The following is a 26,578-nucleotide window of genomic DNA, read 5'->3' on the forward strand; positions in this document are numbered from 1 at the left end:
ATTTTTATCTGTATCCCACGGCCTCTGGTCATCGCCATCTCCGGAAAATAACCGAAACAAAATGATGAGAGAAATATTTTAGGTAGAAAATTACAAAAAAACATGAGTGCAAGATTCATCATCATGACATAGAATTATGTTTGCCTCTTCAATGGAGCTATCCTATGCTGTTTGCGCACTTTGATGAACTTGTCTGTATAATAATCAAAATGTAAACAATATTCTGTTACCCTTCAATCGATTAGGATGCAAGCCATAGAACGTCTTGCCCATGGAAAATATGATGATGATCGTAACCTGTAGAGGACAATCATACAAGAATATTTCTTAAAACACCCTGATACTTTCCAACCTAGGGCCTCGGTTATCTCAACAGACCTGTTGATGAAGTTATGGATAAGAAGCCCTTTGAAGACTCCCCTAAGCTGCAAAATGCTAAAGAAGAGTCCCAGAAGGAAGCTCTCCGACGCTGCCAGATGGCTTGTGACCTGTTTGCCATTCGCCAGTTGCTGCAGAAGTCCTGCTTCGTCGGATTATTTGGACCGCAGAATGCTGGTAAATCCACGCTCATCGAAAAGACCTGGGGTGTGTCTGTGAAGGAGAGGGGGTTCAAGACCCACACCTCGGCTCCAGACCTGTACAAGGCGAAGGGGACGGAAAGAATGGTGGTAAGTGTTGGGGACGACATTTATGTGGAAGCCTGAACGTGTTCTAGATGAAAAATTACACTTTTATTACCTTGTTCTTATTATCTTGTACACAACCAGGATGTACTCACTGTGCAGAACTCCAGTCAGAAGCTCTGAGGAAGGTGTCTGATAGACACCGAAACGGAAGCACAGCAAGTACATCCTGGTTGTGGACATTAATTCTGCTATATCCTCTTATATCATACGTTTCATTACCGTTTTTAATTAAACCTGTCCGGCTTCTTTAAGATCATAGACTTTCCGGGCACCACTACAATCGACGATCAAGTTGCTAACCTGGCTAACAACTGCGGGGGGCTGTCTAGCATCCTCATCCTCGTCATGCCGTTCCAAGGAGACACCAGCACGGACCACGTCACACAGCTGGAGAAAGCTAACAAGCTGGTAGAAGATTTCGACTGTTCTATTCTCCTGTGCATCAGCCAATGCGGTCGTTTCAAGGACATATTGAAGGTGCGCCCGAAAACATTCTTCTACCTACAATTTATCAGCGTGAGAGATGTGCTAAGCTGTACGTCCATTGTTTCTGATTGAAGCTTGTCAGCTAGAAACCAATGATACTCACTTTTTATAGTTGCTCAAGAAATAATCTATATCTTTTTTTCTCAGGAATGTTCAAAACACGTTCAATAATGATCACTCAAAGCATACTGAAGTCCATGCATCATAACAACAATCTCAAGCTCTGAGTCATGATCTATATATATATGATGACATTTGACACAACATCTATTACTTCATGATGATCTATTTATTAGTAGCTCATTTTTATAACTATGCAAAACGATCATGCCTTCGATATTGTTTCTTATTGTTGTTGTTGTTGTTTTTGTTGTGTTCAGGACAAGGAAACTGTGGATGTCTTCAGGGAGGACTACACAAAACACCTGAAGATCGACGCCGCCAACATCCTCTTCACGGAGCTTGTGGAGACCGAGGCCATGGAGAGCAGGGGCGTGGTCGGGGCAGATGGGGTGAGGACGTGGTTGAAAGATTGGCTGATTAAATATGATGTGTTTGAAAACAATGTTGATGAGCTCTACGCAGCTGTTAACATGAGCAGGGAGTGAGCAACCTCACAATGAGTAACTCTCCAAGGTTCGTCTCGGTTTTATGTATATTTATCGGGCTTTCTATTTTGTACTGTTTGTCCGGAGGCCATGAAGAAAATGGCACAAAATAGAAATCCCGACAAAATGCCTAACATTACGACGAAAACAGAGCCGAACCTCTGCTTTTGAGAGTAACTCTGAGAATAACTTTGTTGATTTATCAGAGATACAACTTTACTCTCAGGCGTCTCTAGCTGCAGACAAGAGAACGACAGGAGGAAGTGATAGGAACCTGTGTCATGTAATGACATTAGACAGATTGTGATAACATTTTTCTGCCTATCTGGTAGTGCTTAGGACTTGCCAAATACATTTTAAGTTTGTATTGATTTATACAATTCGTTATATCCACACAGTATCTTATAATCGTGCACAATTTGCGTGCTAATATTGATGTGTAGTTTTGCCTGTTTTTTGACAAGCTTTGGGTAGGATAATTTGTTATGAAATTGGCATGAATGTTTGCTGTAATTGTTCTGCCGTTGTATATCTTCATCAAATGTACTCCTTTGCATCTGGGCTATAACATTACTATTAGCAGGCAATTGTAATGGCATAATTGTGACAGTAGATAAAGCAGTATTTGTGTTGACTTGTGCTGAATGGAGTCAATCTTATATATGGAATGTTGATATGTTCAACACCGTTACCATGTGCCTTACAAAAGTGACAACAAGACATCATTCTAAAGAAAGATAGATTTTGGGACATGATTGTTTTATAGTACCTATAATGTCATAATGTAAGTTTTATTGCAACTTAAATGCCATGTGCACAGAGGCTGACTAATGTATGACTTAATGAAGGAGAGCTAATGCACACTTAGATGCAAACTTGTAACGAATATGGGTGTAAATCATAGGGATATATGATAATAATTCATAATTATGTATACAATCAGATTTCTACTTGTTATGAAATGAGAAGGAAGCGGCGTCAGATCAGTGAAATGGACACATAATATGTCCTCCCTGTCTTAGAAGTTTCTACTGGATATACTGGGTTTCGCTGCCCACATGATTCGCTGATTTAAATAAAAGTAGAAAATTTTGTTTCTGTACGTTTTTTTTGGGGGGGGGGGTTGTGCTCTGATACTGTCATGAGTGAAGACTAGCTGCATCGGGAATAGAACTGTAACTCGGGTACTGTAGATTGCCTATCAAGGTATCAAGGCAGAAAACATTTGTTTCCTTGACTCCTTGCTTTCAGCAGCAAGGCTATGGAACAGTGTAGGTAAATCTTTTGGACCGGTCATCAAATCTTTTAGTGACGAAAGAATCTGCTCAGCCTTTGAATATATGATAAACGTGCATACCGGCGGTCTGGAATAATATTTGTGCTGGGGGAATTAGTTGCAATGCACTCAAGTTACGCAAGACGTCGCTCAGTAGATGAAGAAGCCCGTGATCACAAACCAAAATGTGGAGAACAGGGTCGTTTTGTCGCTCAGGACTAGTGTCGACGTGAATGTGCCTATCTGTATGAGATTGAGAATGAACTATACCTGGCTACTTATATAAATCATTCGAACACTGCATGGAACCCATGCCTAGTTTAGTCTGATTTGAACCCACCGTATCAGTGCATACTGCAGATGTTTTCTTTCACGTTCAACAAGGAGGTAGTCACCTGATATACTATTGTACCAGCACATCACAATGTAATCATGCGAATCCTTATCAAATAAACAGCTCAGAACTGTAAATAACTATGGGCATTTGCATACATCAACATTCTATCATGTCATTTTTTTTTCATAATACCACGTTGTAGTGAACAATGGCCACGACTAGAGATGGTACACTATAAAGCTTGTGTAGTACTTAATCAGCTGTCAAGTGTTCTTGCATCTTGAGAAGTTGGTGATGGGCCCGAGTCTTAAAAGCGTGGCCATGGAGTCCACTTCCAGTGATGTCTCTGTTCGTGACCCTATTCAATGTAGTAACTGCTGCGTTTATGCAGCCATGCGTCAAATTCGCGTATCGGCCAAAGTTTTTGTGTAGAGACCCTGTTGTACACCTGTTAGCCAATGGGTCACTTATTATCGTCTCAGTGCGCCCTACGCGGCGGTACAGCCGATTAAACCCTACATGACCTCTGAGGGCAGACCAAGGGTGAACAACACAAAAGGTGCCGCGGATGACAACACATGTACAGTCGGTAACAATAAATCTTTCCTGGCAACTTTTGAAACCCTGCAGATTTTTCTTAAAGAAGCACAACCCATCTAAGAGACATGGGGAAGAAGAGGAAACAAGATCTTGAAGGTTAGTGACATTCAATTTGGATTAGCAATGAAGTGACGATTTAAAAAGATCCACGTAGCATGCTTCTCATGATCAACCTGGCGATGACTAGTCTGCATGTCATGTCTTCGCCATCTTCTTTGTAGAAGTATTTCTACAAAATGAACTATGAGTATCGTGAAACTTTTATTACTCTTGCAAGCCACTGTTTACGTTTCCAACAAAACAATTAGGAAAGGATCACTTCAGCGTGCTTAAAGAGTTGCTCCTAAACCATAAGTACCTGACTGTGACATTCTGCAAGATTTATCCACATTATTTTCTTTGTAGATGAATTCCTATTAAATACAAATAAATAATACAAATAGATAATAAAAAATACAAATCCTATAACTATACCGTGCTTTTGCAAGCCACTGTTTCCAACAAAACCATGCTAACGGTGGGCTTGCAGACTTCCTCCTTTTGGTATTAATGATTTTTTTCAATACGCTTTCTGACTCAAGCAAACTATATTGCACTCTACAAAATCACTTATGGCCTCATAAAAAGCCCAATGATCGCAAATATCGGGGTCTCTCAGTCCGGTCTACACAATTGCAGTGCAAACAGAGACTAGCTGATAAGAAAACACACGGATGTGCTGTAACAACAAAACAAGGCAATTAGAAACCGCGCTATGTGTCGGAATTCTGTTATGTATGACATACGTGAAAGCTAATGGTTATGGAAATGGTACAGTTTACAACATACAATTGCTACGGCCAGTAATTTTTCTTATCAAAATTGATGAATAATCTGTATGTGACAGTCAACAATCTCCAGAATGGGTCTCCAGAACCAACTGGAGGAAGTATGCCCACGGCAGACCTACCTGGCGCGAACTGTCTGTTGCCGCCGTGCATCAGACTATGATGCCTGCGAATGATTGATTGACAGTAAACAATAGCCAAATCATCAGAGAGAAGTATGATTGCTCTATGTGATCTATGTGCAATTTTTTCTGCTTCTAGGTGTCTGCAATGGCGCTTCGGATTTTTCTGATCTGACAATGACAAGAAAAGCATCTTTCACCAGTGATTCTTCTACAAAAATCACTACGACGCTTTCCACCAATCACCTGGTCACCAACACGTGTAACGCCCTCTCGCCGACAGATCAAGAACTGCAAGCCGTACCACTGGATGGAAACACTCACGCTGATAGCCATGGCGTCAAAACCTCGTCACCATCTCCGGACGAAGTGTCCTCCATCAAAAGGCACATCATCATCAACCTCCTCATCCAATCCTTCGGCTTCCTCCTCCTCTTCACCGCGTACCAGTCACTACAGAACCTGCAGAGCAGCATCAACAGGTAACGTGCGTAGTGAGTTGAATAATTTGCATAAAGCTGTCTATACATATATAAATACATTACGTTTTGTGCCCGAACTAGAAGCCCAAAATTCGAGTCCGGTTGTGTCCCTTACCCGACCTTCATGCTACTGGAAAAGTTTGCAGCATGTAGGACGGGGCGTTAAGCCGTGGTCCACTGTTCATTTTGATTGTCAAAAAGAGCTATTTCCCTTGGTACAATAGACTTGTAAATTCTGTACATGGAGTCCGTCTTCTCTGTCACAACTAGTGGAAGAGTAGATCTTCGCTGACTTAATCTATCACGCTCAGTTTCTTTAATTTCTTTCTTTCAACAGAGCCCGCGGTCTCGGGCTGACTTCTCTCGCCGTCCTGTACGGGACCCTGATCCCGGCCGGCCCGTTCCTCGCGCCCGTGGCCATGCGGTACTTCGGGCTGAAGTGGACCATCACGGGCTCCATGGTCACCTACGTCATCTTCAGCCTCGCGAACTACTGGGCGGAGTTTTACACCATCATCCCCGCGTCTGTTCTCATCGGGGTGGGGGCGGCGTGTCTGTGGGCGGCCAACGGCGCGTACCTGACCCGCCTGGCCACCAGGCATGTGTTTGTTTGTTTGTTTGTTTGTTTGTTTGTTTTCTTTGATGGCACAAATAATAACAATAACAGTGAGATAAAGAAAAGTATTCTGAAAAGTACATGGAGAGTGGAAGAAACCTACAAGGCTCATATGATGCATTCCTCCATTTAACGTAACTAAAATTAATCAAAAATAAAATGTAATAGACATAAGGTGGAAGAAAGAACATAATGAATATATGACAACATTCGAATATAGATCAGTAGATTACTAATGAAATATAGGCCATTGTTAAGGCATATGCAGTGACAAAGGATTACAAAACAAGAAAATGGATATGATAACAGCAATACTCAAAATGGATATAATGCTGATATTTTACAGTTGAAAATAACAAATATGAAAAGTTGACGTTCTTGCCCGTGGGATAATTGCAAGTGACAAAAGATAACAGACAAACAATGGTTAACAGTATAGTAAGCAAATACTCTTACTAGTCTTTGATTCTAGTGCTAAACTGTATCTTATCGGGTTTGACTTCGTTTTCTGAAACAATAGAAGACGAAGGATCTCACCTTTTCTACAATATGTGTGTTTTGTATTTTTAAGGAGAAAAATACGATAAAGATCGAATACAAATTACTATATCGCAAATGATGTCTTGTTTTTATGACATCAGGTATGCTTCAGTGACCGGTCAGGACAAGGCGGCAACCATCTCCATGTTCTTCGGCATCTTCTTCGGCATCTTCCAGACGTCTCAGATCTGGGGAAACCTGATCTCCTCCCTGGTGCTGCAGCAGGGCGCGGAGGAGCAGGGTGCTCCATCGACGGCGAACATCTCATCCTGCGGCGCCGCCAACTGTCCAGGTACTGGTGGAAGCATGACGATCCTATGTGTACAGATGTTTATGACTGTTGTAGAATTTGAGCTTTGTTGCGAATCACCCTGAGTTTTCCTCCTCTGTCAGACGTCTGATTCACTGCGCTGACTTTCCAAACGTCAATGCGATGACGTCAGAAGTGAATCAAAGTTTGGCGAAGGTCCGATGCATGCGGAGAAGACACTATCCCAAACGTTCTCACTGTACAAGCACAACGGTATAGCGAAAAGAAGCATAACTCCAGTTAGAAACTCTAAAGGGAGATGTCTGATAGGCATTGAAACGTCAGCAGGTGTGTAAATATAGAATACAACACGGTGTATTCCGTATCACCCGAGGTACCAGCCCGACCGCGGGTCGGATCGCACGACGGTCATACCCATCGGTTGCCCTCGAAAAAAATGGTTGCAACAGTAATGTTCCAACGTCCGAATCAGATATTCGAACTTTCGATGGCGCCGTACTCTGCCCACTCGAAACAGTTCGATTATTCGAATGGAGCCCGTGTGATAAGCCCGGGCCGTACGGAAGTTATCACCCGGTCCGGAACACCCGTATCGAACGTTTTTGCGTCACAGGTATGACATAAAAGAAAACTCTAACATCCTATGCTCTACCAGCCTGATGAGATTATTTTCGCAACTGTCCAGGTGGTAGCGCCGGCAACCTGGTGATCCCGCCCTACAACCTGCGTGTGACCCTCATCAGCATCTACCTGGCGTGCGGCGTGCTGGCCGTGATCATCATGGCTCTGTTCGCCGACAGGGAGGCAGGGAAGGGAGTCTTCTCCTGTGGGAAGACATCCAAGCCACGCGGAGGAAAAGGTTAATCTTTAAAAAAAACCTTGTCCTGCTGAGGCTTTTTTGTCAATTAACCCCTCTGAACTGGTTAATTAATCTGAACAGTAAAACTTGACCTATTCTGTGCTACTGCTGCAGATTTACTTTCCCAATCAATGTAGTTTGCTGCGGTATGCGAGAAATGCCCCGAACCCTATAGATAATGGACCCCTATACAGGCATTATATGTGTCCATCCCGTATATATACGGGCTCATCGGCTGGTTTCCAATGGAACTCTGGATCAATATTCAACAAATCAATAAACATAAACTTTACCTTTCAACACAAAATAAGTTAAACATTAACAACTCAAAATCACAGAGCTTATCACATCAATAACCACATAACAACAACAAACTTCAAAATCAATTCATTTTCAAACAAAATACTAGGTCTGCCATCAGAATTTACCTGGATTGCAAAGACGGCCGTCTCTGCGGTCAAGAGCAAGTAGGCAGGTAGCCCCTCGTAGCTCCTCTTCTCATCTTTTGCTGGATGTACTTGTTCACCTTTATCCATGGGGTAACCTATATCCGTTGTTTATAAAGACAGGCTATTTTTGTATACCAAGTCGAAGGACTTTAAAATATTTTGAAAATGTTCCAGTTTGCAGTCGATATCCGTCGACATGATATCCATAGATACCCTGTTTTTACAATCAACGGATATAGGTTACCCAACGAATAAAGGTAAACCGGCGTTATATACTTGTCGATACTGCATTTAAATGATGTATCGATGTTGCAGGAGATGATGGACAAGCTCATGGCGATGAGGAAGATGAAGAAGAGACACCAGCTGACTGCCAGCATCTCTGTGAGAGGTTCCTGTCAGCCTGGAGGTTCATGTTCCGGGAGAAGAGGATGATGCTGCTCATCCCCCTCATCATGTACGGGACCATGGAGCAGGCCCTCAACGTCGCCATTTTCACACAGGTAATACACACGTCTTTCAGGATATGACAATGAAGCATAGGAGTCCTTGAGACACAAATGGTCCATTCAAATGTCTAGTTCGTGAATCACCTTCAAAATACTGCCAATTCATAACCTTGCGTTATCATTATTACCACCCATACCATCTGAGGCAAAACAACAATGTGTCCTAAAGTTTCTGAACGTATTGCTGCTACCTATTAGTAAGTAAGTACCAAGCTTGTACAACTCTAATTGTACTGTATCCTTGTTTGTTTACTGATTGTCAAATATGACCTATGGCAAAGTAGTCAATATCTATCATTGCTATATCTTTTTCTACCCTAGGCGTTTGTGAGCTGTACTCTGGGGACACAATGCTTCGACTAAATGATCATCTGTTGCAACAGACAGAAAACAAGAGTAGTGTTTAAAAAACATGCTCGCGACTTTGACTTATTATAATTTCATCATATCCTTCCCCACCCAGGCGTTTGTGAGCTGTACCCTGGGGATCCACTGGATCGGCTGGGTGATGATCTGTTTCGGCGTGTGTGACGCCATCAGCGCGCTTCTGGTGGGCAGGCTCAGGAAATGGGTACCAAGGTGAACTTCGACTCAACTAAAACAAGAGTAACAGTGTTCAAAAATACACACCGGCGACGTGAGGGTTACTAGGAAGGAATTGATAAGTTTCGGTCTTTGTCGTTGAAGGTGGTATGGAGTACATATGGACCCAGGTAGTATTTGATTCGCTATTGGTGTGCATGCTCAAGATATGGGTACATAGGTGAAATGCAATTTAAAGAAAACAGGAAAACTCCGGAAACTGACATGCAGTGGGGAGGGGTATAAATGAACACTTATGTTCACTAACAAAAGGAAAATCGTCTTGAACGCATTGTGAACAATGAATACTACGTGTGTCTATCTTTTAATTGCAACAACTACGATGAGTAGGCATAGTTGGTCCCTTACCTTTCACCTTTCTTCTCCTTCCAGACAGGTGCTGTTCGGGACAGCTGCGGTGCTGAACCTGGCCCTGATGATTGAGATGCTGACCGTGAAGCCGCACCCTGACCTCACCGCGCTGTTCTTCGTGCATGCCGGGCTGTGGGGCGTGGCGGACGGCATCTGGCAGACACAGATCAACTGTAGGTTTCGTTAGATCTAGACTAGCGCTAGTTCACCTTTATCCGCGGGGAAACCTATATCCGTGTTTTTAAAGCCACCACACATGGCATTTAGTGATATGAAGCCGACAGGCGGTGCAATATGTTTTTAAAACATTGCAATTTGAAACCATCGTCCGTCGACTTGATATTCCAAATACCCTGTCTTAAGTAATAACTGATCTAGGTTACCCCTTAGATAAAGATAAAGTAGCGTTACTTTTTCAGCAATCTAGAGAAAGTAGAAAGGCACTATGACACTTATAACATTTATATATCCTGGTAAATCCACGGCCGGAAACACAATTTTTCCGGTAGTCTTGATGCTAAAACGTTTGCCACCGAGGAAAAGAATGGCCTCTAGGCTACCTTCATTGTCTATTCATTTGTGTGTTTGTTAGTTTGTTTGTTTGTTAGTTTGTTTGTTTGTTTATTTAATATTTGTCCGTCAACTGTAGTTGTTGTCGATCAGATGGTTTGATCCGCATAGAAGGTCAGTAAATCCCCGTTTTGCTTACGTGGTTGACACCCAGCTTCCTTCCCATCATCCCTAGCGCTGTACGGCGTGCTGTTTCCGGGGCAACAAGAGGTGGCCTTCCCCATGGACGGGTTCTGGGGCGCCGTGGGGTACACCATCTCATTTGCATATGGCGGGTACCTCTGCGCTGACGTCAAGATCGTCATCCTATTGGTCCTGCTCGTCGTTTCTATGGCAACTTACGGCGCAGTGGAGGTGATGGAGAAGAAAAGGTCGAAGGAGGATGGAGAGACCGCAGAAGAAAAAACGGAGTGACGAAAATGCGGCTGAAAAGGATTCACAACTTCAATCATTCGTATGAAGCTATACATTGCTGAACGAAGACTTGTTGGTAAGCGCTTTAGTTCGTGTAAGGAAATTTCGCGTAAAGTTTTTATCTTTTACTACGTCGATTTTCGTCACAAATTCTCTCTAGAATACACTCTAGCAGTGCGACAAGGTTCATCACTGATGATGTGTCCTGGCATTGTCGGACAGTTTTCTAGAGAGAATTTGAGATGAAAGTCGACGTAGTAAAAAAATTAAACTTAAACACAAATTTGCTTACAAACAAGCCTTCGGTCATTCATGAGACCCTTCTCAAGTTCAACTGACCAAAGGCCTGTGTCACGTGAGCATAACGGAAGTGTGAACAGCAAATTAAAATGTTGTCTCCTATGTAAATAGACCAACAAATTGACCTCCGGATCATAAATGAACTGTAACAGGACCTTCGAATTCAAAGGAGGTTGTTTACATGTCCTTGATATCCTCCCTGTATCTGGTATATTAGTATATTATGAAGTACAAAACCAAGCCTCACACCGAGAGATGAGTAGTAAACAAATAAACACATAAACAAAAGAGATTGAACACAAACGTTGTCCGAAAATTAGCTGCTTCTTAGCGGTATTGTGTAAAGTCAAGTCAAGTACCATCGTTTTGATGTGTTGTATATTGATGTTCTTATACATATTGTGTACGTATACATATTGTGTACGTATACATGTTGTGTACGTATACATGTTGTGTTTGGTACATAAAAGCTCGTATACATACTGTGTAAGTTCATTTGATATATATGGATGTTTAATTGTAGCTATATAGATCAAATCACATGTACGTGTTTGTAAATGTATGATAGATCATGATAGAATTAGGTTTTTGTAACACTTAACGTTAAGTGTGTGTAATAAAGTTCATTTTTAGAATAATGTCTGTCTTACTCATTACGCGTTGTCTCTGCTGTTGAATTACTACGAGCTTTATTGACACGACAAAAAGTAAAGTCACTTTTATCTATTAATTGGGTAGTGATAATGGGGTACTTTTGCTCTCCATGCAGGGGTTAGGCTCAGGCTGTTTTGTGGCACCTTATTATGCGTTTATCGGGCTTCGGAGGGGGGGGGGGGGGGTATGTATAGCTAGGTAGTCGACAAAAACAATCCTACTTATAAAATGCCTACAAAAACGTCAAACAGCCAAAGCTATGAGGATAGCTTTAGCAATCCCCAAACCCGTGTACAAATGTTAAGCTTAATACGGCGACCTTTTTCTGTTAAAATTCTTACTTTTTGGCTCACTTACATGTTTTGCATCAAAAGATCAGACAGTCCTTCGCTACCAAAGTTTAGTCGAAAAAAGACTTGCTTGTGTTGTTATATGCTTGTGGAGTAGGGTACTTGATTAAGAAATCCAAAAGACGCGTACTACGCACGCTGTGTTTTGTTGAGATTCTTATCTTATAGCTCACTTAATATGCCTTGCATCAAAAGATCAGCCAGCCAATCGCCATCAAAGTTCAGTCGAACGAAAGACGGCCTTCACAGTACGGCACGTCAGACCCGCTTTGCCGATCGCAGCAGAACCGACGCCGTCACCCGCGCCAGACGGATGTGAGAAAAACAGCCAAAGCCTAACTTATGAGGGTAGGCTACTTTAGCAATCCCCAAACCCGTGCAAACTCGTGGACACTTTTTAAGCTTGATACGTACTCTACTTTGTTGAGATTCTTATTTTATAGCTCATGTTTACATGTTTTGCATCAAAAGATCAGCCAGCCAATCGCTATCAAAGTTCAGTGGAACAAATGAACAAAAGACGGCCTTCACAGTACGGCACATCTGACACTCATTGCCGGTTACATCACAACCGACGCCGTCACCCGCGACAGATGAATGTGAATAAAACAGCGCGACAGACCTTGCTCCTGTTTAGCGAGAGTAAACAATAAGTTACCGATGAAGGCGGGACGGAGCAGCGCGACCGGTCACACGACAGAATCTTGTGTAAGAGCCTCGGAGCTAGGAGGGCGGCTGAAGTGTCGCATGGCACTAAACGTTGTCCATGTGTATGTTTACCCTGGATAAACAGTTCTAACTTCAGTCTTCAACTGCTGAGAACTGCAGAACAAGTACTCATGGAGGGGGCAGAAAGACTGGATTATAGAGGTAAGACTTCTGTACGAAATTGACAACAAGTGTCAACAATTGTATTCGCGTTTATGTTACTGTGAGTAGGTATGAATCATATAAGAGCACTTTTATGGCTTTCCTATCAGTTGTCGCATCATAAGTAGCATTATTGTTTTGATTAAGATGTGATACGTTGTTAAAAATGACGATGAATCGTGTATGTTACGTATATACACAATACACTAGCCGATTCAAAATGGATCAATTCATTGCAAATATTGAAGTTGGAACAAATATTTACGTTTAAGTCTCATGATGCAGATATCATGAGACAAAAATCGTTGGCAGAAATTGAGCGCTATATGTAGAATAGGTTACGTCTTTTATATCTAATAACCAAAGCTAGTTGTAAGATTTCCAGACTGTCCTTTTGAACAGCATGTTGCTCCGTTTGTTTTTGTGATTCGGGGTGACCAGAGTCAACAGGAGGTCCCAGGTATGAATGGATTGGGACAGCGTTACTATGGAGATGGTGTAATGATTGACGTCAGGGCCTCCAGCAATGGCGACGGCGCACGTCCCAAGGATTAACAGAACCATTCTATTTCCACACACAAAAATACCACAACGATGCTTCAAACCGCATTTTCACCATCTTCACGTCTAAGCAAGGGTGTTACGATGTTCAAATCATAAATTTTTGATAGTTTTCATACGAAAGTTTTTTTTTTCACAAACACTCCAATAACGCTGCCTATTATGCAGATCCTATTAGACAGATTGCCATAATATTGACGTTCCTACTGGCCCACCCTTTCATCCATCCCGTTTATATGACACGGTGTTTGGCAGTATCATTAACAACCGCAATGATTTATAACCAATTACAAAGTTTGCAGTAAACACAGACCTTTTAAACTCATTTCCGCGTGTTTTTATCGCCATATACAAAGACACGTATTAATAACGAACAGTGGCGCCACGCTCTTGAAAATACTGCACAACAGGAGGGAAATATATTCGAAAACATAAAACATGTACATGTTATGGGATCGTACAAACGAGGAAATGTAAGAAGGTACAACTCATTTGTCAGTCACAACTATACTAACAGATGCTCAGTAATGAACAACGGACGTGCCTATATTTAACATATAAAAATCGAAATATTAACAATGTTAACAATGACGATTCATTATGAAAATGTTTGGTTTCTTACAGTTACAACTTTTTAAAGCCATAATAATTATGTCTAATCAAAGAAAACCAAACGTGATCCTCTGAGTAGACTATATACGGTAGGAATTTCAGATAAAGTATTTATATTCAAAATTGAAATACACAAATTTTCCATATTTTGACGTTTCTGTTTGCCTAGGAGTAGAAGGGACCGACAACGTCGCCTTCGACTTCTCGGACATGCGGAATTTCTCTGACATGAGGATGACCCGAGCGGCGACCCTGGACGAAGCAGAACTGGACCAGCTCACGGACCTGTTTTCCGACTTTCCCCTGGCCGGAGAGGAACAGCCGCCGATTTCCCTGGAGCCTTTACCTTCCAACCACTCAACAGACAACAGGAAAGACAATAAAAACGTCAACGGCACGCCAAACACAGAGGCTGTGGAAAACAATCGTCCTCAGCGCGTTTCGGTTACATCCAACACTGCGTCGTCTGCCGCAAAGAAGCGGAGGCTCATGATTAACCTCATTGTGCAGAGCTTCGGGTTCCTCCTGCTCTTCACCGCCTACCAATCGCTTCAGAACCTACAGAGCAGTATCAACGACGACCGGAACATCGGTCAGACTTCTCTCGCCGTTCTCTACGGTGTCCTCATCCCCTCCTGTCCATTCCTAGCGCCGGTCGTGATGGGCCTCTTGGGCCTCAAGTGGACCATCACTGGATCCATGGCGTTGTACGTTGTCTTCACCATCGCGAACTATTGGTTAGAGTTCTACACCCTGATCCCTGCGTCTGTGCTGGTCGGGGCGGCTGCTGCGTGTCTGTGGGCGGCGAACGGCGCGTATCTTACCGAACTGGCCATCAAATACGCACAGGTAGGGAGACCAATGTCAAATGCTCCTGGGCAGCATGTTTGAAGGCACACAACCATTTAAAAATACCACAAAGAACAGTCAGTAAAAATTGCAGACTCATGCAATGTCAGAAATTTGAATTTTAATAACTTTGAAAATGGAGAAAATTACAAATACAGCAGAAGCCGCTTAATTGCACGGCCTATTTGCCAGTGAATTTCGTGCAATTATCCAGCTGGTACAATAATGTACTAATGCGAAGTTGTCTAGCTGGACCGCACCAGTTAGGGATTTGGGGGATTCCGTGAAGTTAACAGAAGTGTGCTTTAATCCGTTGTGCAGTTAGCTAGCTTCTATTGTATTTCTCGCATAATTGCCGCAGGTCAGCAAGGAGAACCTCTCGGTGGTCATCACCCGATTCTTCGGCATCTTCTTCGGCATCTTCCAGACCTCCCAGATCTGGGGTAACCTGATCTCCTCGCTGGTGCTCCGGCAGCGCGCGGAGAGCCCCGGACCGGTCCCCGAGGCGAACCTGACCCACTGCGGCGCGTCTCACTGCCCGGATGCCGGGGACGTTAGTTTTACTCTCCCGCAGGGCCATTCTCTCCGCGTGACGCTCATCAGTATCTACCTGGCCTGCGGCGTTCTGGCTGTGCTTATCATGGCTCTGTTTGCCGACAGGATGAAGGAGTCGGAGCTACAGGTAAGTTGTATTATTTACTCCACATAATGGCACAGAATGAAAGCAGTTTGCCGACAGGATCTAGGTCAAGGGACTAGGTAGTAGGTAGTAGTAGTAGCCAACAGGATGAAGGAGTCGGAGCTACAGGTAAGCTGTACTATTTACTCCACAACATTGGCAGAGAATGAAAGCAATCTTACGCCAAATAGCAATTTCTCAAGCAAATGGATATACGTTTGGAAAGTTTCCAAAATCATATTCATTTGGTTGAGTAATTGCTATTTGGCGTATCTCATTGCTTGGATGCCTATATAAACCTTCATCTTGCAGTCGGGTGGGGGGATATATTACATAACTTTACATAGTGTTAACTATAACATTATTATACGAATGCCAAGTAGACGTGTTACAACTACTTCTAAGTTTATATACAGACAATACAGACAAAATACGTCACATTTAAAGACCAATTTAAACCATTTACAACATATTATTTTTACATTGTGCAGACATAGATATATATTGACTGTCAATACTCCCCTAGGCTACAGCGAATCTTGAAGAACAGCTCAGTCATAATATTAAAAAAAGATGGGACAGGGCTAATACCGCTTTATTTCAGTGCTTTGATGTGATATCAGATCTCAGTTTCCGTCGCTGTTTCTTCTGTTATACTAGATCCACATTTATATCTGTCTTGTTACGTTATTTGATTTTCTGTCATTTGTATGGGCTCCAGGAAGAATAGATTTCACGTGCAATTTATCAGACCTAATAGAGATCGAAATCAATAAACCGTTTTGTCCCTACAGCACCACTGCCTGAGTATCTGCAGACGGAAGCCTCCACCTGACACTGCACCTGAGGATCCAGTCGCTCAGCAAGCGGTCGCTGAGCAACAGGAAGACGCTCCGGCGACGGACTGGAGACTGCTGTGCGACCGGTTCATCGTCGCCTGGAGGTTCCTGTTCGAGGAGAAGCGGATGATGCTCCTCATCCCCCTCATCACGTACGGTACCATGCAGCAGGCTCTCAACGTGGCCGTCTTCACAAGGGTAGGTACCAGTTCCTCATCCCCCTTTTCACGTACGGTACCATGCAGCAGGCTCTCAACGTGGCCGTCTTCACAAGGGTAGGTACCAGTTCCTCATCACGTACGGTACCATGAAGCAGGCCTTAAATGTCGCCATCTTCACAAGGGTAGGTAGTACTAGTGACGTCTCATGAGCCTTTTAGTGTGTGAACATTTATTCTCAACATGGTAGAAGCTCATGAGGCAATTGACAGTGCTAGACATTATTGTAAAAGAGACTTGTTAGATACCAGTGTTGGCCGTATCTTGGTAAGTTTTAGTTTGACTTGACTTGATTTTCTGGAATCAGTAGAAGACAAAGAATAAGATTTCAAAGAACAAAGTAGCATATCTAGACGGCTCAGTGGTTATCGAGCATTAACATACAATCTTTTTGGAGTATGTTGAAGATGGCTCCCAATGATAGCTTTCTTAGATTGTGCATTAAACATTAAAGTTAAGTTGGTCGGTACCTTGGTGTTCATGATGATGTATTTTCTGAACACAGCATTTGTTTTTCCAGGCGTTTGTCGGGTGCACCCTGGGAGTCCACTGGATCGGCTATGTGATGATCTGTTACGGCGTGTGTGACGCTTTCTCCGCATTTCTCATCGGCAGGATTCGCAACTGGGTTCCGAGGTAAAGATATTTACAGCATCGATAAAAGTGTCTCTGCCTGTAAGTGTTCTATATGAGAAAAGTATGGAAGCGGATCCTTCTTGATTCATAAAGAAGTAATTGTTTTCTCTTTGGTTCCAATGTCTTCCTGTGTGACTGTCTAAAATGGTTTTACCATTGATATGTCTTACTTGACTCTCTTCTACCAAGCAGCAATGAATTGAACACTGTTTTGGACAGAATGATCTTTTTCATTCTGTCACTCATTCTGTCAATCATTCTTCTATTCCCTCATTCCCCACCAGACAGGCGCTGGTAGCTGTAGGCGCAGTGCTGAACCTGGGACTGATGATCCACCTGTTGGCGCTCACGCCCCACCCCAAGTACGCTGCGGTCTACTTCGTGCACGTGGGGCTGTGGGGCGTGGCGGATGCCATCTGGCAGACACAGATCAACTGTAGGTCCTTCCTTCGCTTGTTTGTTTGAACCCTTGTTGTACCTAGTAGCCCTTTGGGAGCACGAGTGCTTCGTACACATGTGAGAACAGTAAGCCCTTTCAAGGCACAACCAAACATATCATTCAAGCCAACGTTTCGCTGTAACTGCTAACAACGGGGTTACAACTGAACCTCAACAAAGCACCTTTAGTTCCTTTCGTACTTTTGAGGCATCGGGCCGTCCTAGTCCACCTATCACTTTGTTGTGCTTTTCTCTGTACCAGGAGTTCAAGCGGCTTCTCTAAATTTGATCACCACGTCAACTGTGAAGTATCGTGTAAATCTTCCACCTGTAAAGTCATCCACCCGAGCGGATCAAACCATTCCGGCCGAAATAGGGGTAGGGAATCTCCCGGGCAGCCATCGTAACCCCTGCTTCGCCTATTGGGTCAGTTTGTCCTCACTCATAGTGAGCAATTGGGCTGGTCTCAATCATGATGTTTCTGACCTAGGGCGAAGAGTTGCTGTTACAGTTCCAATCATGTAACCCGTAACCTTGAGTGGCCTTCAGGCCTTGTTACGTGGTGACCATTGAGTAAAAAAAAAAAAAGTATTCTCCTCCGTTTCTATAGCTAGTGACGTAATTACCCACCTAATGAATCTCGTTCCTCCTGCAGCTCTGTACGGAGTGCTGTTCCCCGGATGTCAGGAGGTCGCCTTCTCCATGGACGGCTTCTGGGGCGCCATCGGCTACACGGTCGCGTTCGGGTACGGCGGTTATCTCTGCGCAGCCGTCAAAATCTACATCCTCCTGACGCTCCTCTGCGTCTCCATGACAACCTACACTGTGCTGGAGGTGATGGAGTGGAGAAAGGCGCTACAGGAGTCAGCTGAGGCACGATGACGTACCGTGTTCGTTCGTTGACGTTGTTAGTTTTTTTCTGTTCTATTCTGCTTTTGGACAGACTTTCTAGTAATTAGAAAGTAAAGGTAGTCTTTTACCTCCCCGACCGAAGTCAGGTACCCATTTTTTACACCTGGGTGAAGTGAGAAAAGTCATGTAAAGTGCCTTTCCCAAGGACACGACGTCGGGGGCACGGCGAGTATCGAACTCGGGACCTCTAGATTCCAAGCCGGACGCTCTGCCAGGAGTCAGCTTCGGCTCAATGACGCACCGTGTTCGTTCGTTCGCTGTTGGTTGTGTTTTTCTGTTCTATTCTGCTTTTGGACAGACGAGGACAATGTGGCACTGCACTCCAGTTAGTAACTAGAAGGTAAAGGTAGTAGTTTACCTCCCCGACCGAAGTCAGGTACCCATTTTTACACCTGGATGAAGTGAGGAAAGTCATGTAAAGTGCCTTTCCCAAGGACACAACGTCGGGGGCACGGCGAGTATCGAACTCGGGACCTCTAAATTCTGAGCCGAACACGTATGCTGTTTCTTGAGACCCATGTAACGCTAGTTAACCTTTATCCGTTGTTTTTTTAAAAACAGAGCATTTAGGGACAAAACAAGTCAAAGGACGATGGTTTGAAATTACGATATTTTCAAAATAATCCTGTTATATTCCTATGTTGCACTACCGTTGGCTTGATATCCCTAAATACGGTTTTTTAAAATACCGGATATAGGTTACCCCACAGATGGAAATGAAAGTAGCACATAGGGCAGCAGGTTTCCTTGCTGTTTCAGTAGCAGGGTATATCTTAGAGGCGGGGGCTGATAGTCCTTTAACTTACTCGAAGCACCTCTTCAAACACTGCTACCGGTTGAGCTACAGGGACACTCCTAATGTTTCGTGCAGTTTTTATCTAGATCGCTGGTCGAAGGTCGTTTCTAGCGATCCTTCTATTTCATAAGTTGTATGCTAGAAAATATTTCGCACCAGTAAATTCAAGGCAATTTTGATCTATTTAAGTATCTAAGTCTAACGACTTGCTGTAAAAAGCAAGAAGAAGAAGACGGCAGTACATGTATATATGCTGGCGTATATACACCTTAAGCGTTCATCCTTCGTAATGCAGCTAAAAGTATTATTTTGCTCATAAACTTTGTTTAGAGCCTTTTTCATTTGTTTCTTGTTTTTCTACAAAGAAGGTTGTCTCAGTACAAGGCAATGTAGATCTGCCAACCTATCGTTAGTGAAAATAAGTATGTGTTATCTGGAAAAGCTTGTATCCCAAGATACAGTTGTGTCGTTAATAAAGGAAGCCGTGTGCAGACGGTCTGATCTTGATTTTTCTTTAATCGGTATTCAATCAATCACTCATAGATGGAGTATATCTTAAAGACTTACGAACTAGCAGTGTGTTAGAAGATTTAACAAAAATCATTATTAAAGCACCCAAGGTACAGCGACTTTCGTAAGGTGTTTTGTTATACGTATTTTCCAGCAGTGTGACGTAACGTTTCCGGGAAAGTCATCCCCCCTCTTTTATGGAGAGATCAAGGCGACCTGTCGTCATGGCAACCTGTTGTCATGGCAAATTGTTGATTCTTGTAACGAAAACCACTTGACGAGAGGTCGGAGTTCATCAAAACAGTCGGCTCCTCCAAACCAAGAGGTTACAGCAAGGGCGGTCAACATGGCGAAGTGTTTAGTACTAATGATTAACAGGTTGTTTAGGGACTGTTCATTGATGGACGTGTTGACTGATTACTGTTCAAATAGGGCGAGCCCTGCGATCAATGTAGAGCGTAAACAACGCCTTTCTCGCTGACTCTAGCCTGGTAACCATACCACCGGGAGCTAACCGCGCCGCTATCTCTACGGTGTTCAGAGTGTTGCCCACCCGCACAGTTTGTCAGCTTAGAGTTTTTAGATCTTTTTACGGGGTTGGCTTCAGTTACATCACTCACCAAAACGGGAAGATAACTCGAGAGATTACTAAAAGACAGGGTGCCAGAAACAGGCTTGTGCTTAGCAGACTGGGCGCTGTATAAGGCCGTTTAAAAAAAGTAGAGAGAATTGATGACATAGGTGTAGAAATCTAGGACTTAGAGGAGGATAGACTGGATACCAAACCCCAGCTCGATAGAGATAGAGATGGGGCTGGAGTCTGGAATCCAGGCTAAGGGGAGGAGTGAAGCCTTAGGACAACAGGACTGAGGGGGTTTAAGTAGTCAGCACTCAAGACTGAGGGATCTGCAGATCTAGGTGTCATCAAACTCTCCACCCCTCTATTTTATTGGAACGGTCCATTAAACACCTCTACCAGCGGAGAAAAATACCAGGCTTGTCACTTCGTCAGAATGACGTGACGTGACAACCGAGGCCACACATTCGGGGCAGCGACCACCGGGCGGACTTTACACTGAGGTAAATATATGCAGAGGTAAATACTGTATGTGCGGAGGTAAATATTGTATATGCAGAGGTATCGCTGACCTCTTTCTGTAACCCCAGTAACGGTTTACAAGAGTCGTTAATCGTCTGGAGCGTTGATAACTCCAACACGCCTTTAAGTGTTTGTTCTCCCGTCGTTACTGCGCTGAGAAGGTCAGAGGGAAGGAATGACCAGCGTCAAAGGTAAGGAGTACGAACTCACACACGCTCCATGGGCGTTTGTGTCGTCCAAACTAGAACCATATGTTACTAGTACTTAGCGGTGTCGCAGCCAACTTTCAGGGCCAAACAAAAGTTTTCAGCTGCCGGGCTTGAGATGGCGTCGGTCTTGGTCACTATAACATGGCCTACGTGATGGTGAATGATTAATGTTTAGTTGTTATGGTTCCTTTACTCTTTGACTGCCAGTGTTAACATGTTAATCAGACTTGTATTCAGAGTTCATAGCTTTTCTGGTGATTGTATTATTTACTTTAAAAGTCAAGCCGAGAGAGCTCGATTCTTGATCATTCTTTGCTTTGCCCCACCCTTTTACAAGAGTGGAAGAACATTTTATTCATTCCTGGTCGTGTATGTATGTATGCGTGTGTGTGTGTGTGTGTGTGTGTCTGTCTGTCTGTCTGTCTGTGAGATAGAGCGCGTGCGTTGCTGAGTGAGTGAGAGACAGAGAGAGATTTGCGATTATCTTCTTTGCCACACCCTTTTGCTAGGTTTCCAACGCTGTGTCTAGGTGAGTGTGTGAGAGAGCCAGAGAGAGAGTGAGTGAGTGAGTGAGTGAATGAATGAGTGAGTGAGTGAGTGAGTGAGTGAATGAGTGAGTGAGTGAGTGAGTGAGAGTGAGTGAGTGAGTGAGTGAGTGAGTGAGTGAGTGAGTGAGTGAGTGAGTGAGTGAGTGAGTGAGGGAGTGAGTGAGTGAGAAGAGAGGAAAAGGATAGAGGGAGCGAGAAAAAGTGAAATGTTGCTTCGTCTTTGATGGAACCTCCTTGGTTAAACCCAAACATGCTCCACTGGCTCCAGGGTTCACGCAGATGTCAGCTCCAACAGGCTGCAGATCTCCTCACAGACATTCCAAGACTGGCCGTCCCAGGCCGTCTGTAATAATACTTCATGTCAGACGACGTTTCCCATCTGGTAGCAGTGTACTAGTGATGCATTACCGATCTGTTACCGATCACTGGTCTTGTCAGTTTACTCTAGCCTGATTTCATCGCGCTTCTTAGTTCAGGCCCGACCTACATTGCCGCGGGGAGGAGCCTACCAGCTCCGGATAGGCGGAGTTTGCGATACACAGACTAGGTTTACTCAATCTTCAATTAATACAATTTGTTTCATACGTAGTACGTAATGACCATAGCATACATAGTACTTTTACGAAATCGGAACGAAATACGGCATGCGACAATTCATAATTACATTCTTTTCTTCACGTGAACTCCAAGTCATCTGTACGTTGAAGAAATAACACTTTATTGTGAGATTTTCTGAGGGAATACCGTTGTACTTGTCGGCTTTTTGACCCGCCCAAAGCAAAGAACACCAAGGTTATTTATGACATCCTAGCATAGCCCACACTGGAAAGAATGTTTCACAAACGATGCCTCTTTGCTGCTATGATACAATTAATGTACAATGTCTGCCATTCGCATTACCCTACGAGGGTTAGTTAAACTTCTGATCATCATAGCGTTTTGTGAAGAGGTATGATTGATTCAAATATCAACAGCCGTCTTTATGACTCATTCTTAGCTACTTATCTATCTTCTAACATAAGAACGAAAGACGGTGTATAGAAATTGAAATTGCATCGCCGTGATATGTCATATCCATAATATGAACTCCAGGTTCATTGAGGAAGGAACTATTCTGAGCTTTAACGAGTGAAAACCGTTGTATTTGTCCGCTTGTTGACCTCCCTAAAGTAAAGAACGCGTGTGTTATTTATGATACTATAACGTACGTGCAATTCGCCACTACTGATGTAGCAAACCCACAGCAGACGTGAGGTAAGGTGAGGCGTTGTTACGTTCAAGTTTACCATGTACAGACAAACCTGGGTTCGGCAACCACTCAAGGACTGAGGAATATTGTTACTGAGGACAGGGTGGGGTTATCTATGTGGGCGGTACTTTTTATGTGACTTGTGACTGAGGGTCTTTACCTGTGCCAGGTGGTTGCCCGAACAAGTTCAACTGTGTCTCTGGTATATAGGTGTTGGTGCTCAGGCCTAGGGGGAAAGGGTTGTGTTCACGGTTACCAGACTGACCGTAGGAAAAACCTGCTGCGAGAGGGGTACGTAAACCTTTCGATGTGACATTTGAGTGATGAAAATTTCAAAACAGAATTCCACGTAGTCCAGGGACCATATTTTTCAGATCAATTTGCTAGGCTTCATCGTAGCTTTAATGTTAGCATTAATGTAGTACAGGTACAGTTGCTATGGCTTGACTCGATGTTTATTGCCACTTCTGGATTTGCCATGTCCGGGTTTGACGATAGGAGTCTATCGCTTGTTTACTTTCTTTAATTGCAGTTTGTTTACCCTACGTTGTTTACACTTTCTACGTTAGCCCGGACTCCTTGCGGCAAGTCTCTTCCATAAGCTGTGACAGTTGAAAAATAGTCGAAATTGGCCAAATAGACTGAACAAGTTGGACGACTATAGAAGTATAGTTTGCAATCTAGGGTGTACTCCTACTGCCAGCTAGCTCCTATGAATTTATTCAATATATTTGGACAATTTATACTTTTTTTCAGCTGCCTGTGAAGTCGGTGGTAGAAAGTTAGCTAGGCTACCATCTTCAGTAGTAACCGATGTCTCAATCTTTCTGTTGTTTTCTTGTAAGCAAGAAACAGGATGTTTACGGAAATGAAAACAAAGTGTTTATCAATGAATGTACAAATTATGCTGATGACTATTTTTCTCGATATGTTCTGTACTGCTGTTTTTTTTTCGGTGTCCTTCATATCATACTTTTTATTCCCGAACTGAGCAGCCCGACTGGGCCCTGGTTCGGAAATGTGACCGTAGCCAAACCCCTGCACCTCTCAACGGTAGCAAGTAGCGACAGAGTCATTTACCAGTCGTGAGTTATGACGACATTCGTGCCCGGGTAAGCAAACAATGTAGCGCCAGGTTACTGTTGCACTTGTCATGGATATTTACCGACACTTTATGATATTCGTTCTACTCGAATCCGTTAGTCGTTGGGAGTTTTACCTGGTCCACGGTCCTTCTTTGTTCGTCTAGGGATGAAAATTATTGCAGAAGACGGGAGACTTAGCACAATCTACTGTTTTGGGAAAGACGGTGCACACGAGTTGGTAGGTGTTCAAAATATTTGTATAATACGTATATCCCGTGCAGGGGAATGGACAAAAGTTATAGATATGGGGACAGACAGTTATATCAAGGAAGTCTGTCAACTTTTTACAATATTCGTCTTTCAACGAGGGCCTTACATGGCGCTACGATCCTGCTCTTTCATTCTGTTCGTCTGGAGCCCAAACTGATTGCAGTAAAACTGGTGACTGGCACTACCAGATTCTGGTTGGAAACAATGCAGCGCGACACGTTGTAAACCATTGACAGCTTGGCGTTTGTCCAAAATATTTGTAACCTATGCGGGGGTGGGGGCATAAATGTGTTTAATATCATGGATATGGGAAATGAAAATATAGCTGATTCGAAGAAATTTACCAATTTTTACTACATGTTTTTCGCTAAAAGTCAAACTAATCGAAGCAAAACGAGTGACTGGTACTTCAATTTACAGTTTGAAAAAGAAGAACAGCAAGAAGTTGTAAACCATTGACAGCTTGGCATTTGTCCAAAATAGTAAAGGCGTCTTATTTTGTCTGATATTACATTCTGTATACATGTGTGGTGAAATACAGTTGCGTTGTGGATAGCTACCAATGTTCACAATATCTTTTTGTAAACAAATCAAAAAGCAAAACGGGTGACTGGTACTACAATCTAATAGTGGCAAAACTGTTGTAAAACAGTAGTAGCTTGGCAGTTGTCCAAAATGTGCGCACCCCACACAGGGGAGGAGGGCATGAAATGCGCCTATAGCTAATCAATATAGGGAAAACACAGTCGCAGTGACAGTTAGCATATTGTGATTGGTTCTACCGTTACTGGAAATCTTATTTATAATCAACTTTCCGAGGAATTGTTTCCTGCATTTCATATTCGCAATTGTTCGGCACTTATTGCTACTTCTACTACTGCCAATCAGTACCACAATGTTTGTGTTTTTGCTTGTGTAAGAGCTGTTTTCTTTTCATCCATTTGTTTGTTTATCTATGAGTTTGTTTGGGTTGTTTAATGGCATCAGTAATAGAATGCGATGTTTTCGTGAACATAACGTATAAGGAAAGAGTGATCATTTTGACGACTATCCTATTCTCCTGTCTCTGATCTTACAGGTAGGAACGCCACACCTGTAGAGCCCAGCCATGTCCTTCTCTGACCTGTCCATCACGCGGAAACACTCCCTAGGCGAAGAAAACGGCTCAGCCGATCACCTGGCCTACAGAAACTCCCACGCCATGAGCGGCATAGACAACTTGGAGTTTTCGGACATTGCGAAGAAAGACGACGCAAACGCTGACGTCACGCCTAGCTACCAGAACGCTGCTGACGTCACGGTTCCCATGGAGACGGTGGTGCCGAAGTGGCGCATCTGGAAGAATCTTCTTGTCATCTGTATCGCGTTCCTCTTCAACTTCACGGCCTTCCAGTCCCTACAGAACCTCCAGAGCAGCTTGAACTACAGCGAGGGCCTGGGCGTCGCCTCTCTCAGCGTCATCTATGCCAGGTTCTGTCTTACATCAATTGCTGTATCTAGACAAACTTTGTCTCAAAGTTAGTTTAACTTATCTATTGTCATATTGATGTTTTTATTATGCATGCTCCGACGTACACTACCAAAAATGGTTTTTCTTATTTTTCTTGTTTTCTTATGGAGAGAAAGATTTTCTTCGGTAAAGAAAATTCAAGTTAAGTAAGAAACTCTCTGCAAAATCTCTGTATGTTAGTTCTTGGAGAAAGAGTTTTTCTCTATTTTTTCTTAAGTGAAGAAAGTATTTCTATTAAGATACTTGCCAACAAGAATTTTCTAGAAATTTAAGAAAAACTTTATTTTTCAATCTTACCATAAGATTCATTTTCTCTAAGATCAAACAGAGTATTCCACAGATTCTAACCGTAAGATCTTTAATCTTGTCATTTTTCAATTTCTACATAAAATCTTGGTTTGCTAGAAGAACATTCTTGACTTTTTTGATTTTCTTATACAGGGAGTTTGAGAAAGATGATTCTTGTTTTTCTTTCTAACAATTAAGAAGATACAAGAACTTTTTTCTTCACTTTCTTCACCAAATAATGTTAAGAAAAAGAAGAAAAAAAGAAACTCTAAAACAAGATATGACAAGCATAAAATTCACAAATGTTCTTATTTTCCTTATCCAGAAAGTTTAAGAAAGATAATTCTTGATTTTCTTGGTTATGTTTAAGAAGATACAGGAATTCTTTTCTTCACTTACTTGATCAAATATAGGTTTGAAAAATTATAAAATCAAGAAATCAAAACAAAAAGTTACAACTAGCATAAAATTCTTAATGTTATGTTTTCCT

At 42.9% G+C, this 26,578-nt stretch overlaps 4 protein-coding genes across 4 annotated transcripts in view; all 4 read left to right on the forward strand.

Moving 5' to 3' along the window:
- Nucleotides 1–392: 392 nt before the first annotated feature.
- LOC118422368 lies at nucleotides 393–2,326 on the forward strand. Its single transcript, XM_035829888.1, has 3 exons — nucleotides 393–668; nucleotides 939–1,163; nucleotides 1,553–2,326. Exons 1-3 carry the CDS (start codon nucleotides 393–395, stop codon nucleotides 1,778–1,780), a joined length of 729 nt encoding a protein of 242 aa, XP_035685781.1. The 3' UTR covers nucleotides 1,781–2,326.
- Nucleotides 2,327–3,765: 1,439 nt separating this feature from the next.
- LOC118422369 (protein unc-93 homolog A-like) lies at nucleotides 3,766–11,514 on the forward strand. Its single transcript, XM_035829889.1, has 9 exons — nucleotides 3,766–4,089; nucleotides 5,082–5,424; nucleotides 5,762–6,022; nucleotides 6,682–6,872; nucleotides 7,537–7,710; nucleotides 8,475–8,662; nucleotides 9,132–9,247; nucleotides 9,644–9,795; nucleotides 10,368–11,514. The coding sequence occupies exons 1-9, from the start codon at nucleotides 4,059–4,061 to the stop codon at nucleotides 10,604–10,606; spliced, it is 1,695 nt and encodes a 564-aa protein (XP_035685782.1). The 5' UTR covers nucleotides 3,766–4,058; the 3' UTR covers nucleotides 10,607–11,514.
- A 1,106-nt stretch (nucleotides 11,515–12,620) lies between these two features.
- On the forward strand, nucleotides 12,621–18,548 carry LOC118422371 (protein unc-93 homolog A-like). Its single transcript, XM_035829890.1, has 8 exons — nucleotides 12,621–12,780; nucleotides 14,123–14,802; nucleotides 15,164–15,484; nucleotides 16,276–16,595; nucleotides 16,790–16,805; nucleotides 17,059–17,174; nucleotides 17,384–17,610; nucleotides 18,268–18,548. The coding sequence occupies exons 1-8, from the start codon at nucleotides 12,750–12,752 to the stop codon at nucleotides 18,492–18,494; spliced, it is 1,938 nt and encodes a 645-aa protein (XP_035685783.1). The 5' UTR covers nucleotides 12,621–12,749; the 3' UTR covers nucleotides 18,495–18,548.
- A 2,368-nt stretch (nucleotides 18,549–20,916) lies between these two features.
- LOC118422372 (protein unc-93 homolog A-like) overlaps nucleotides 20,917–26,578 on the forward strand; it is a 17,216-nt gene continuing 11,554 nt past the window's right edge. The window contains exons 1-2 of the mRNA XM_035829891.1: nucleotides 20,917–21,120; nucleotides 25,369–25,760. Of these exons, the coding sequence (XP_035685784.1) occupies nucleotides 25,399–25,760 (362 nt within the window). The 5' untranslated portion in view covers nucleotides 20,917–21,120; nucleotides 25,369–25,398. The remainder of the gene's footprint in view (nucleotides 21,121–25,368; nucleotides 25,761–26,578) is intronic.

This window comes from Branchiostoma floridae, chromosome 9 (genome assembly GCF_000003815.2).
Source record: "Branchiostoma floridae strain S238N-H82 chromosome 9, Bfl_VNyyK, whole genome shotgun sequence".
Lineage (NCBI taxonomy): Eukaryota > Metazoa > Chordata > Leptocardii > Amphioxiformes > Branchiostomatidae > Branchiostoma > Branchiostoma floridae.

What these genes read in the sequence shown, in the direction of transcription:
- LOC118422368 (XM_035829888.1), top strand. Translation starts at nt 393, where the DNA reads ATGGATAAGAAGCCCTTTGAAGACTCCCCTAAGCTGCAAAATGCTAAA. An exon ending in AGGGGACGGAAAGAATGGTG is followed by an intron (nt 669 to 938) that starts GTAAGTGTTGGG and finishes GGCTTCTTTAAG; the next exon opens with ATCATAGACTTTCCGGGCAC. An exon ending in GTTTCAAGGACATATTGAAG is followed by an intron (nt 1,164 to 1,552) that starts GTGCGCCCGAAA and finishes TGTTGTGTTCAG; the next exon opens with GACAAGGAAACTGTGGATGT.
- LOC118422369 (XM_035829889.1), top strand. Translation starts at nt 4,059, where the DNA reads ATGGGGAAGAAGAGGAAACAAGATCTTGAAG. An exon ending in CTGCAGAGCAGCATCAACAG is followed by an intron (nt 5,425 to 5,761) that starts GTAACGTGCGTA and finishes TTCTTTCAACAG; the next exon opens with AGCCCGCGGTCTCGGGCTGA. An exon ending in CTGACCCGCCTGGCCACCAG is followed by an intron (nt 6,023 to 6,681) that starts GCATGTGTTTGT and finishes TTATGACATCAG; the next exon opens with GTATGCTTCAGTGACCGGTC.
- LOC118422371 (XM_035829890.1), top strand. Translation starts at nt 12,750, where the DNA reads ATGGAGGGGGCAGAAAGACTGGATTATAGAG. An exon ending in AGAAAGACTGGATTATAGAG is followed by an intron (nt 12,781 to 14,122) that starts GTAAGACTTCTG and finishes CTGTTTGCCTAG; the next exon opens with GAGTAGAAGGGACCGACAAC. An exon ending in TGAAGGAGTCGGAGCTACAG is followed by an intron (nt 15,485 to 16,275) that starts GTAAGTTGTATT and finishes TTGTCCCTACAG; the next exon opens with CACCACTGCCTGAGTATCTG.